Source organism: Protopterus annectens, chromosome 9.part0 (assembly GCF_019279795.1).
Source record: "Protopterus annectens isolate FY-2018-M chromosome 9.part0, PAN1.0, whole genome shotgun sequence".
Lineage (NCBI taxonomy): Eukaryota > Metazoa > Chordata > Ceratodontiformes > Protopteridae > Protopterus > Protopterus annectens.
This window is the reverse complement of record NC_056743.1, coordinates 307,778,918-307,792,136: the sequence shown is the minus strand read 5'-3', so window position 1 is coordinate 307,792,136 and position 13,219 is coordinate 307,778,918. Positions and strand designations below refer to the sequence as shown.

Sequence of the window (13,219 nt, the reverse complement as noted above, 5' to 3'; positions counted from 1 at the left end):
AAAATGGATATTGCAAACTATAGACCAAGGTTACAGATTCCATTTCCATACTCTACCAGGAAAGAGAGGAATGCCGAACTTACCACCTACTCAAAGGACAGAAGCTCCAAAACAAATATCTCAATTATTAAAAATGAGAGCTGTGGAAAAGGTACCATCTATGGAGCAAGGGAAGGGATTTTACTCCAGACTCTTCCTGGTACCAAGAAAAGAAAACAACTGGAGGCCTATTCTAGATCTGTCCGCTTTAAACACATTCCTCATTGTTCCAAAATTCAAAATGCTGACCCTACAGCAGCTTCTTCCCATGCTGGGCAAGGAGTCTTGGCTGGTAACTCTAGATCTCAAGGAGGCATACCTGCACGTCCCCATAAGACCAATTTGCAGAAGATACCTCAGATTTCTTGCAGGATCAGAGCATTATCAATTCTCAGCATTGCCCTTTGGCTTATCTACTGTGCCCAGAGTGTTCACGAAATGCCTGGCATCAGTAATCGCTCATTGCAGACTTCAGGGGATTCAAATCTATCCCTACCTGGATGACTGCCTGATTCAAGCGGACAACAAAAACAAACTAACAGAAGACTTACAAAGAGTCATCTACCTGCTGCAAGCCCTGGGATATACAGTCAATACAAAAAATTCAAGGCTGATTCCATCCCAAAGAATAACCTTTCTGGGTGCAGAACTGGACTCATCAAAACAAATGGCATTTCTAACTACAGAAAAGAAAGAGCAACTTCCTCTCTACTTCTTGGCATTAACAAAGCAGAACCAATTAACTGCAAGAAAAGTGCTACAAGCTCTAGGCTTCATGGCATCCTGCATAATACTGGTCCCTCATGCCAGGCTGCATATGAGAAAGCTACAGTGGTACCTAAAGAATTTGTGGTCCCAGCACCAGCACAGCCTAGAAACCAAAATTCCAATGATCCCATGCCTAAAGCAAGAGTTCCTATGGTGGGCTCAGGCCTGCCAATCAAACACAGGATTGCCCTTCTGCAAAAGTCAACCAAGACAAACCATCACGACAGATGCCTCAGACCTCGGTTGGGGGGCACACATGATGGGCAAGTGCATTCAAGGCCTATGGACTCAAGACCAGCTGCATCTGCACATAAATCTAAAAGAAATGATGGCAGTAAAATTGGCAATCCAGGCATTCAGACCTTTACTCCAAGAAGGCCAGTTGATGATAAGGACAGACAACACCACAGTTATGTGGTACATCAACAAACAGGGAGGCACACACTCATACCCTCTATGCCGGCTGGCACTGGACCTATGGGATGTGGCTCTGAGCTACAACATTCAGTTACAGGCAATTTATGTACCAGGGAAGGAAAACATTCTAGCAGACATATTAAGCAGAACTACAACAGATGCCCACGAATGGATGCTGCATCCGGACATCTTCAAAACCATCACAAGAGAATGGGGATTACCACAAATAGACTTGTTTGCATCCCCATTCAATCACCAGTTGAAGAAATTCTGCACAAGGACTTACCACCCACTTGCTTGGAAGGTGGACTCCCTATCTTTCAGTTGGAAAAGCCTGACAGCATACGCCTTCCCACCACTTCCTTTGATGCACAAGGTGCTTCTGAAGATCAAAGAGGAACGTCCGAGGATCATTCTGATAGCCCCAGACTGGCCAAGACAACATTGGTATCCACTGCTGAGGAGCATGTCCCGGGCACAAATATGGACACTGCCCCTGATCCCATTACTGCTAACACAGAACAACTACAACATCCTGCATCCAAACCTAAAAACTCTGCAGCTAACTGCCTGGAACATTACATAACAGCAATTAACCCAAATTTATCCCAAAGGGTTAAAGACATAATCCTGGAGGCTCGTAGACCTTCAACAAGAAAGAATTATGCAGCAAAATGGAAACGATATCTCATCTGGAGTACTGCAAAGGGGCAAGATGTGACACTGGTGAACATAGCCAACATCCTGGAGTACTTGGCGGAGCTCTTCCATACAGGCCTGTCCTACTCTTCCATCAAGATACATGCATCAGCTATTTCAGCAGAATACAGCTTGGATCCTCCTGTCTTCTCGCATCCTCTGCTCAGACAGTTTCTGAGAGGAATTAAAAATGTGAAACCTCCCAGGAAACCTCCATTGCCAGCATGGGACTTGAACTTTGTGCTAGAAAAACTGACTCTTCCTCCTTTCGAACCAGCAGCAACAGCAGAATTACAATACTTATCCTGGAAGACTGCCTTCCTGCTGGCAATAACTTCAGCAAGAAGGGTCTCTGAACTACAGGCATTAATGGCAGTGTAACCCTTCCTAATCTTCCATCAAGATAGAGTGTCCATGAGAACAAATCCTACATTTATGCCTAAGGTGGTATCCAGAGTATCTTTAAATCAGGCTATCCACCTTCCTACATTCTTCCCCAACCCACAGAACAGGGGAGAAAGGCTCTTACATACCTTGGATGTGCACAGACAATTACGCTACTACCTGGACAGGACAAAAAACAATAGAAAAACTGACCAGCTTCTGGTAGCATATGCAACAGGAAAGGAAGGAAAACCAATTTCTAAACAGACAATCTCCAAATGGATAGGAAATTGCATTAGATTTTGTTACTCCTACCATGGAAAGAAAACTCCAGAGAACATCAGGCCTCACTCCACAAGGGCTACAGCCACTACCACAGCTTTCTTACGAGGAGTGGCTACCAAGGACATTATAAAGGCTGCTACTTGGACCTCCGTGCATACATTTGCCAAGCATTATAACTTACCTCTATACTCTAGATCCCGTGCTGGTTTTGCCACTGCTGTTTTGCAAGGGATCCTAACTACACCATAATCTCTTCTCATTTCCTCCTCCCCTAGTTTAGCTATGGTATTCTACCCATTTGTAAAGACTGCAGATGCATCCTTGAAGGTCATAGTACAGTTTTGTACCTACCATAAATGTAGATGTCCGAGAGGAATGCATCTGCAGTCAGGATTACCCACCCTCTTTCCCCTCTGAGGTACTCCTAGGGTATTTGCCAATCTTCAGCTAGCTTGGGGGGGATCTATTATGGTGTATTTGTTTGTATATATGTACATACATGCTTATTTTATGTGTTTGCTCTCTACTATTTGGAAACTTTGGCATTTATCCAAATTTAGCCATCCAAGAGGGCACCTGGCATCTGGGGCAAGAAACACTGAGGAAAATGGCGTCGGCTGATGCCTTTATACCCGAATAACTGCCACAATGACGTCGGGTGAAGTGTGACACCAGCCGAAGCCAGACCCAGACTTTGGAATCCGGCCGACCGAAGGGCTGCCTGACGACAGGACAACCCATTTGTAAAGACTGCAGATGCATTCCTCTCGGACATCTACATTTATGGTAGGTACAAAACTGTACTTTCCTGGTTTGGGTCCCAAATGATTTGTTCTGTTCTATATTAATAATTTTCTGTATATGGGGCAGCAAACTTCATCTGAGGAGTTAGAAAGGTATATGATGCATTATGGGAGAGGGAGGAGATTGAGACACAGATCATAAGTCTTGGAAATGCAGCAGAGTCTGATCTGAGACGCAGCAGTGAAGAAGAAAAATGGACAACACAGGTACCAAGTAATGGTAAGTACTTGACTCCTACTTTTTAGCTACTAAAGCTGTTCTTGAGGGGATGACAGTAGTAAAACAAGACAGCATAATGTTCAATGGTGGATGTCTGCCCCCCACCATATGGCCGCAAGGCAGTTAAAACTGTGTATGCCAGGGGTGCAGGTGGGGGCAGCCCCCTTTTTGGGTTTGGGTAATCATCTCTCACAGATGGTGCGAGTAAGTAATGCCAAAAATTAGAGTTTCAAACATTTTACTTTGCACAAAATGCATGTTATAGTAAAAATATGCAGTTGTGTTGCATTCTTTTTTGTATATAATTAAAATGATATTTACAAAACATGCTTAATTATGGTCCTTTGCTCCCACTCCCTCTTTGGATAAAAATGTTGACCTTCATAACGAACCATATTACTTAGATGATAGCCCCATTGGGATGTTAGTCAAGTTGGCACTGTTTGCACCTGTGGAAACAAGGTCTGTGTCTGACTGTAAATGGTCTCCCAACTCTGAAGTTTGAGAGAAAAGTTAAAGAAATAATGACCACACTGTCCCCAACCCAGCATAAGATGGTGATATCTTAGGTTTGGGAGGAAAGTTAAGGAAGTAATGACATCATCCCTAGCTCCCCATCCAAGCTAAAGTGACCTACTCTGTACACCTCTGAGCAGGGCTGGTTTTAGACTAAGTGGGGTTCAAGGTCACTACTAAGCCTTTGTCAAAATCCATTAATACAGTCTGGGGATGTGAGGGAGTCACCAATACCCCACAAGCTATGAAGGTCTAGATATTCTGTGATGCATTTTATCTCTCTAAGAAATAACTGTAAATCAAGCAGGTGATGAGGATCCGTTTCATTTCGGTAGGCAGTCCCCACCAAGCACTTATAGCCATGTCTATGTACAATTCGGATGTTGGATTATGATACAAGAATTACCATTTAATGATTTCTCCCTTCTTTCAAACAAACAGTTGCCACGCATTATAAAGTATTCCAAATCACTTCACATAATTCACAGTAGTCCTGCAAACCCAGAATAATAAGCTAACAGCAGCAGGCAGCTAGTCATTTTCCTCTACATACAGCCCCAACAATTAAATCTACTCTGTATGTGCATGTCAAGTAGTCTAACTTGCTAATAAAAAATGCATAGTTGTCCTGCAGAGTCCGATACTAGTGACTGCTTAAACAACAGGAGCATCAAGTTATTTCTATCCACTCAGCCCATACCACCACCCTGTATTTATAGCCAAGAGGTCTGATAGCAAATTTCATCTTTGATAGCCAGGTCCACACAGTCAATTTGCCACACATTACAGTGTTCCAGGTTGCTCTACACAAATCCATAAGTAATTCCAGAAAAAGTTGATCACTGCTGGCATCACAGAAAAAAAGTAGTACTTAACCTTGCTACTTTGTTCCGCACCATTCCTTTCAGTATTTCAGCAGAATGTCCATCTTAACCCCTTGAAGATACAGCTAGTAAAGGCAGACATTCAGATGCAATGGTTATAGTTTTAATTTAAAAAAAGTGCATTATACTGATGCTAACACTCACTCTTAGTGTGTAGGCTTTCAGCCTGACATTCGAATGTAGCAAAGTTGCAGAGGCCTCGCAAAGAAAGTTTAATGTGAATTTGCTTGACTTGAATGGTCAAGTCAAGTAGAGCACCTTCTGCCTGGGGCACTGTGGGGCCGGGTGCATTGTATTTTTTTTTTATAGAGCAAAGAAACTGTATTGAAAATATTGCTCCTCCAAGCATGGCACCCTAGGCAGTTACCTAGTTGGACTGTGCTTAAAGGCTGGCTTTTCTGCATTTATGTTAGGATACCTTGTTCCAAAACTGACGTGGAACCATGTGTTTTCCTGGCTGTGTCTTTTCCATTCTAATGGGAAAACTTGCCAGTCCTCAGGCTTGTGTGTTATGCTGTGCCTGAGGAACAAAATGGAGATGCCAGGGTTATCATCCCATAGCCAGATGGTTTTCAATAAAATCTCTATCCATTTTCATTTGATAGTGGGCTTAACTTCACTGACATTTCTAGGGAGCCTACATTGTGGTTATATGCATATCTTTTCCCTTCCCACTTTACAGTGTGGTGCTTCCTTTTGTCATTGCTTCTGTATTACAACCAGAACTTAAGTCTTATGCACACACTGCCAAAGCATCTCCAAACCTTTCCTCTGGAAAAAAAGTGAGTAGACATTACATTATCATTCCGTTTCCCCAGTGCATCTCAGCTTTTCCAGCACCAGGGTGTTAGTTAAATCCGGGGTCATCAGGGTGCAGTCATGGCTTCATCCTACTGTACAACAGAGTCAAGACTCGGGACAATAATTGCTGAAAGTGTATGGCATGCAGGTGCAGTTTCTTTGAATTGTTTTTGTAAAAATATTTTTTCAGTTTAACATACGTTGAAATACATAAGCACCCCAAATTTTATAAAATAAAAATATTTGAATAATATTTCAAATATATTCAAAGTGCAGGTTTGATTTTATACAACCTGCATAATTCTTAAGCAAACAAAAAATAAGAATGTATAAAAATTACATACATGCACATTTTTATAAGCTAAATAAGTAAGTAGTTTACTAAGCAACCAAATGTAATTATAAAGAAAGAAAACCCATATTATAGGATATTGACATATCCCTGAATGGCACAACCACCTTACATTTTTGCAGTAATAGTTTCCGTGTAGAGTCCTATTTGGTGATTTTTATGTTTGGTGGTAAATAAGCTATGAAGTGTCCAGTCGTAACTTTAGAGTATCTTTTGCTAAATTGTGTTGCACTTGATTTTTAGTATTGTACTTCAAAGTTAGCTTCCTCTTTTCCATATCTTTCCACAACTTACAAAGACTTGTTTTTCTTGTTGCAATGAAGATGGAGGCAGATGCACTACATATATTTTGGTTCTTTCCATACCTGAAGAATTCTCATCAACATATCTGTAACAAGTTAAAGATGTTAAATTTAGCTAATCCCAGTATTGCAGGAAAGCAGGGAATATTGTGTAGGCTAATTTCCTTTGTGTTTGCACTGGTTTAATTTTGTCACTTCACAATTTTAAGGTTAAAAGAAGACTCATTTCCTTCCAAACTTTCTGCAGTGTTGACTGAGGTTGCATGCTCTGTGCTACCCTACAGTTTCCAAATCTGCTAAGAGTTTGTAAACTTTTATCAGTGTTAAAGCTGTCCCTTTCCCCAACACTGTTGGTAAATCAAGTTAGCAAAATTTCTCAGATATTTTCCTTGCAGTATGTACTCTGCAGAGTATTTTGAATTGATGACATCCCAGAATTCTTTACCTGAGTCAGTTTCAGACATTCTTGTCATTAGTTGTGGGCATATAACTTCAGAGTTTAACTTTGGTTGTATATGAAGGTGTTTTGTGTTTTTCTCTTGTACACTGGTGAAACTTTTTTTTTTTTTATTTTAGACGTACTTTCTTCCAGTGATTGGGTTGGTTGATGCTGAAAAATTGAAGCCTGGTGATCTTGTGGTAAGTTCTGTAATTTACTTTTTTAATATGTTACAGTTAGAACACTGAGTGGAAGGAAATAATGCAGTCTCCTTATGGTGAAAATGTGAGAAGTAGATTGTCAAGTTATATGCTAGGAATGTGTTGAATGTACTTGGAAGTAGTAGAAGGAATATGTAATTGATTTCACTCCCATGATTTTTCACTGTTAAAATGGTTAGATTTTGAGGGCATTGTTAATTCATTCCAGTGGAGCTCTGAAAATTTGCACTGTAACCTCAGCTGGCTGATTCTAAACTTTTTGATAAAAGTTAAATTATGTCCTTGCATTGCAAAAAAAGTTCTTATCTTTGGAACCATAAGGGTTACTAAAAAAATCGGCTTCAAACTCTTCAGCACAAGCTAATTTTATAATGATAGTATTCTTTAGGTTCTAGGTCTTATCAGAATTTTATGTCACAGTGAGCACAGTAAGTATTTTTATACTATTTTGTAAACAACTTAATATTTCAGCAATCACTCAAGTTGCGCACACACTGTCAGCAGCATTTTGTTCTTCCAGCTGAATACTTTCATATGAGGCTACCAGTTCAGTCTGTTCTTCTTGGTTGCTGAGATATCGAGAAAAACATGAAATGTATGACTGTCTAAATAAATATATGAACAGCAATAAATATCTGTTTACCTCCACTAGAAAGAGGTTAAATATAATTTCATTTGTGTTTGTGGTTGTTATTGTATAAGCTCTATGATGAAATCTTTCAGTAGTTTGTATGTAGCATAGTTTTGGAATTATTCATGTAACTATGAATAAGCAATGTTTGACACCTAGAGGTGTCAGTAGGATGTAACTGAGGAAGAACCCGGAGGTGTCACTTGGCTGTAATGTGTTAATTTCATTGTTCCTTTATCTGGTAATTTATTAGCTGTGAGAACCTTTTTTGTCACAGATTAGGCCATAAGAGTTTCCAAGTCAGCTGCATATTGATCAACAGTTTAATTTCGTGAATCCCAGTGTGAAAACAGAAACTGAGAAAAGGGAGCCAGTAAATTTGTCAGTTTGGGTAAAAGTTGCTGGCTAGTTAATTCACTGCGTAGATACTAACAAAGAAGAAATTTGGAGAACCTGAAAATAATCAGCCAGAAAAGGTGACTAGAGAACACTGTCTGGAAAGAATCCTGCAGCTGTCCAGTAAAAGGCAGATGTTCTTCGTGTTTCACTGTTGCAGTCATTACATTTGGGTAATCCTGCTGGCAGGTTGCCCTCAGCCGGCCTGAATTCCAAAGTCTTGGGTCCTGCGTCGGCTGCTGTCGCCCCTTCCCTGACGTCAGGGGTATAAAAGAAGCAGCCGACGCCATTTTCTTCGGTCTTTCTTGCCGCATGGTGCCCGAAGCAGAAGCAGTTCGGAAGTGCCGGTCGGCCGACTCCTGAGATTTTCGTGTTTGAGTTTCAGATCCGAAGTCTTCAATAAAGCTGAGTACCCCATTGGGGAAACTTTTTTCTTGCTCCAGGCCGATGTCAGAAAAAGTTAATAATTCTTTTTCTTGTGGAAAGCAAATACCTCATAAGGACTTTCATTCTTGCTGTATTCCTTGCCTAGGCCCTGATCACAACGTTACTGGTTGTTGGTTTTGTGCTAGATTTAATCAACACACCACACCATTAAGCGTCGGTATAATTTTGCTTTAAAGTATTTTGATAGCCGGTTTAATTATCCTGAAATGTCGTCTGATAGCCATCCGACTACCGGAGTTTACAAAAAACGCAAAGAAAAGGATAGAGAAAAACAACCGAGGCCCAAAACCGACGACGAAGCGTCTCCTAAGCTAGTCGCCGGTTCTCAGTGAGGCGCTTTCGCAGCCCCTGACACCTGCTACTTTAGAGTCGCAGGCCGCTACCGACTCCCATGTGGAATCGGCCATGCTGCTGAATACTCAAAGTATTGGAGCCTCTGACGCTAATCCCTCATATGGGTCAGGAGCCGCTGAGCAGGTACCGGCTTCTCAGGGTGTATTCAGACCTCATCATCTTCTTATTAAAATGACTTCAGCTTCAAAGACAAAGACTAAAGCATCTTCTTAAAGCAAGGAAACAAACTCATGAGCCATGTGTACAGGCTTTCAAAACGGCCCAAGACCTGATTACCTTGATTAGGGGTTCCCATCCCCCTCCTGATAAGAGGCCTAGGCAAGATGCCGACTATTAATCTTCAGATCAGGTTTCTATTTCTTCTGATTACTCTTTTGATCAGGGATATTCTTTCTCCCCCCCTATGAGGACTCTGATGCTGAAGAATCTATACCTTCAGCATCCCCTCCTGAGGATTATTCTTTTGGGGAAACCTTGCATACCATGAAGGGAGCATTTTCACTGGGAAAGCCAAGATTTTTCAGAATCTAAAAAGAGGCTCAGGAATTTCCTTTTACTACCACAGCACAGGCCTCTAGCCATGCCCCCTGTGTTAGACATTGTAGATGATGTGTTTTCGGAGTCTAGTTTGACCCCTGACTCCTTATCTCCAGCTCCTGTTAAGCCTGACAGATATTATAGGGTTCCTGGCTCTCTCAAATTTCTTTTTAAAAACCTTGCTGCTGACCCAGAAACTATTTCACAGGGTCCAAAGGGAGTTAAGGCATCGACATAAAAAAAAAACACCCCCTCTGATAGAGATTCAAGAGCACTGGATAGATGGGGAGAAAAGGTTTGCACATCTGCAACTTTGGCTATAAGGGCCTTAAACTGTCAGTTTCATATACTCAAATATCAGCAACATCTCATGGGATTGCTTAAATAGAAAATGATAAATTCTGAATGTGCTGAAAACAAGGAAATGCAGGATTTATTGCATGCAGCTAAACAAGTTGGGAAGCATACTTTGCAATGTGGTTTTGATTATTTGGAGGCCTCCTGCATGGCCGCAGTTACGGGTTCTGTAATTAGGAGGCATGCTTGGTTAAAGGAACAAAATCTGCCTGATCATGTTAAAGTTAAGTTACTAGATGCACCTTTACAGCATGATACTTTGTCTGGTGTTAAGGCAGAAGAGGTGTTAAAGAAAATGGAAGACAAAGCTAAATCTATGCAAACTGTTAAGGATTTCTTACAAGTACAGCCACCTAGGTTTAGTAGACACTGGCCTACAAAAAATTGGTCCTTTCCTGTGTCAGACAGACCTCAAAGGGGAGAGCCAGACGCCCTTGGGGCAGATCCCAGGCGCAAAGATCTTATAGGTCAAAACAATGGGGTGCTTCTACCTCCAAAGCTGGAGAAGATAAAGCACAAACATACAGAAAGCAGTCTCAATGACTTTCCCCTGCCTGCACCAAGCACTTATTTTCTGGCAGCACCCTTAGGGGGGAAAATTAGCACTTTTTGCTCAAAATTGGCACATTATAACCCAGGACAAGTGGGTTCTAAATAGTGTCACAAGGCTACAAATTCCATTTCCATACTCTGCCAAAGGCAAACGGCTGGCCAAATATGCCAAATAATCAATGGGCAGAGGCACAAAAACAAATTTCATCCCTCATGGACATGGGGGCCATTCAGCAAGTACAAGAGCAAGAGCAGGGACAAGGTTTTTACTCAAGACTACTCTTGGTACCCAGAAAGGACAAGGCCTGGAGGCCGATACTGGACCTATCTATTCTGAACACATTCCTGGATATTCCAAAGTGTTGACTTTGCAGCAGCTTCTGCCCATGCTGGGCAAAAATGCTTGGCTTGTGACTTTAGACCTAAAAGAGGCATACCTGCATGTTCCAATCAGACAATCATGCAGAAGATACCTCAGATTCAAGGCTGGTTCAATGCATTACCAATTCTCTGCACTGACGTTTGGCTTATCTACTGCACCCAGGGTCTTTACAAAGTGCCTGGCACCAGTAATTGCATTGTGCAGACAAAGAGGAATACAAATATATCGTTACTTTGATGACTCTCTAATTCAAGCAGAGAAACATGGACATTCTTCAACCTCTGGCATTTGTGAAAAGACTTCTAACATGCCTAGGGTACAAGTCAATAAAAAAATATCAAAACTAGTACCCTCTCAAGAGATAACATTCCTGGGTGCAAGCTTGAATACAACTGCCCAGATGGCTTATCTCACGCCAGACAAACAAAGGCAACTGACTACCTATTTCAAAATGTTGGCAACAACGGCCCAATTATCTGCAAGAAACATTTTGCAGCCTTTGGGCTTCATGGCATCCTGCATCCTACTAATTCCATATGCAAGACTGCATATGAGGAAACTTCAATGGTGCCTAAAAAGTGTTTGGATCCAACATTGCCACAGCCTGGAAACAATGATTACTCTCATTCCCTGCCTACAACAGGAGTTTCGATGGTGGGCAAAGGCTTGTCACCAGAACAAGGGACAGCCATTCACATTACCCCCAGCCAGACAGACACTAACAACGGATGCATCAGATTTTGCCTGGGGGGCCCACATGGCAGGAAGATGCATTCAGGGCACACGGTTCTCAAATCAAATTGCATGTACATATCAATCAGAAAGAGATGTTAGATGTTCAAAATGCCCTGAAAGCCTTCAAGGATCTACTACATCCGGGACAACTACTATTAAAGACAGACCAACACCACGGTCATGTGGTATATAAACAAGCAGGGGGGCACACATTCTTACCCCCTTTGCAGACTAGCCATGACCTTGTGGGACACAGCTTTGACTTACCAAGTACATCTGTAGGCACAGTTCCTGCCAGGAAAGGAAAATACTCTGGCAGACAAACTAAGCAGAAACCTCATGGATCCCCACGAGTGGAAGCTGGATCCACAAGTCTTCAGCATGATAACAAGGAATTGGGGATGCCTGGACATCTATTTGTCTCCCCTCACAATTACCAACTAAAAAGGTTCTGCACAAGGACTCATCACAAACAAGCATGGAAAGTGGATGCCCTATCAGTATATGCCTTTACTCCACTGCCTCTCCTCCCCAAGGTACTCCTAAAGGTCAGACAGGAGAAGCCAAAGATGATACTGATTGCCCCAGACTGGCCATGCCAGTACTGGTATCCAATCCTAAGGAACTTGTCTCTATACCCAGCTTGGACCTTACCTCAAATACCTCGTCTACTGTGCCAGCAAAACAATCAGATCCTGCACAGCCAACTCAGGACATTAAACTTGGCAGCATGGCGGATAATGTAGTCATACAAAAAACACCTCTCAGTAAAGCTGTGATGGATGTCATTCTGGAAGCTAGAAGACCTAGTACTAGAAAGCCTTATGCTGGAAAATGGAAGAGATTCTGTGCTTGGAACCAGGCACAAGGAACTGATACAGCTGTACCAAATATTCCTCAGATTTTGCAATACTTAACTGAGATGCTGGACAAATGCTTATCTTTCTCATCAATTAAAATTCATGCCTCTGTCATTTTGGCTCATTACAATACAGAGCCACCAATTTTTTTCCCATCCTTTATTAAAGCAGGACCTCATAGGAGCCAAAAATTTAAGGCCTCCAAGGAGATTACCAATACCTGCATGGGACCTCATCTCTGTCTTGGAAAAGCTCACCCTGTCTACGTTTGAAACATCTGCTACTGCTGATATAAAGTTTTTATCTTGGAAAACAGCTCTGCTCCTAGCAATTACTACTGCAAAATGAGTTTCAGAGCTACAGGCGCTCATGGATGTGGAACCTTTTATCATTTTTCATTCAGACAGGGTCTCTCTGAGGACAAACCCAACATTTATGTCTAAAGTGGTGTCCAGTGTGGCTCTTTACCAAACTATTCATCTGCCAACTTTTTATCCAAATCCACTGAACAAGAGGGAAAGAATTCTGCATTCTTTGGACATACACAGACAGCTTAGATTCTACTTGGACAGAACCAAAGCTTTCAGGAAGACAGAGGAGTTACTAGTAGCATATGCTGCAGGATCACAAGGAAAGGCGATCTCAAAGCAGACTATTTCTAAGTGGATAAGCCACTGCATTCATTTCTGCTTCTTACACCATGGCAAGCCAGCGCCTAAGGGCATTAGACCACATTCCACCAGAGCTGCAGTCACTTCAGCAGCCTTTCTCAGGGGAGTACCTACCAGAGACATTTTAGAGGCGGCTACTTGGAGTTCAGTGCACATCTTTACAAAGC

The 13,219-nt window shown here is 41.9% G+C and overlaps 1 protein-coding gene across 1 annotated transcript in view; it reads left to right on the top strand.

Moving 5' to 3' along the window:
• Window positions 1–13,219, top strand: part of PSMC3 (proteasome 26S subunit, ATPase 3) — a gene marked incomplete in the record, with an annotated part of 1,066,102 nt that overhangs the window by 161,637 nt on the left and 891,246 nt on the right. The window contains 1 exon segment of the mRNA XM_044082888.1: window positions 7,047–7,109. Within this exon segment, the coding sequence (XP_043938823.1) occupies window positions 7,047–7,109 (63 nt within the window).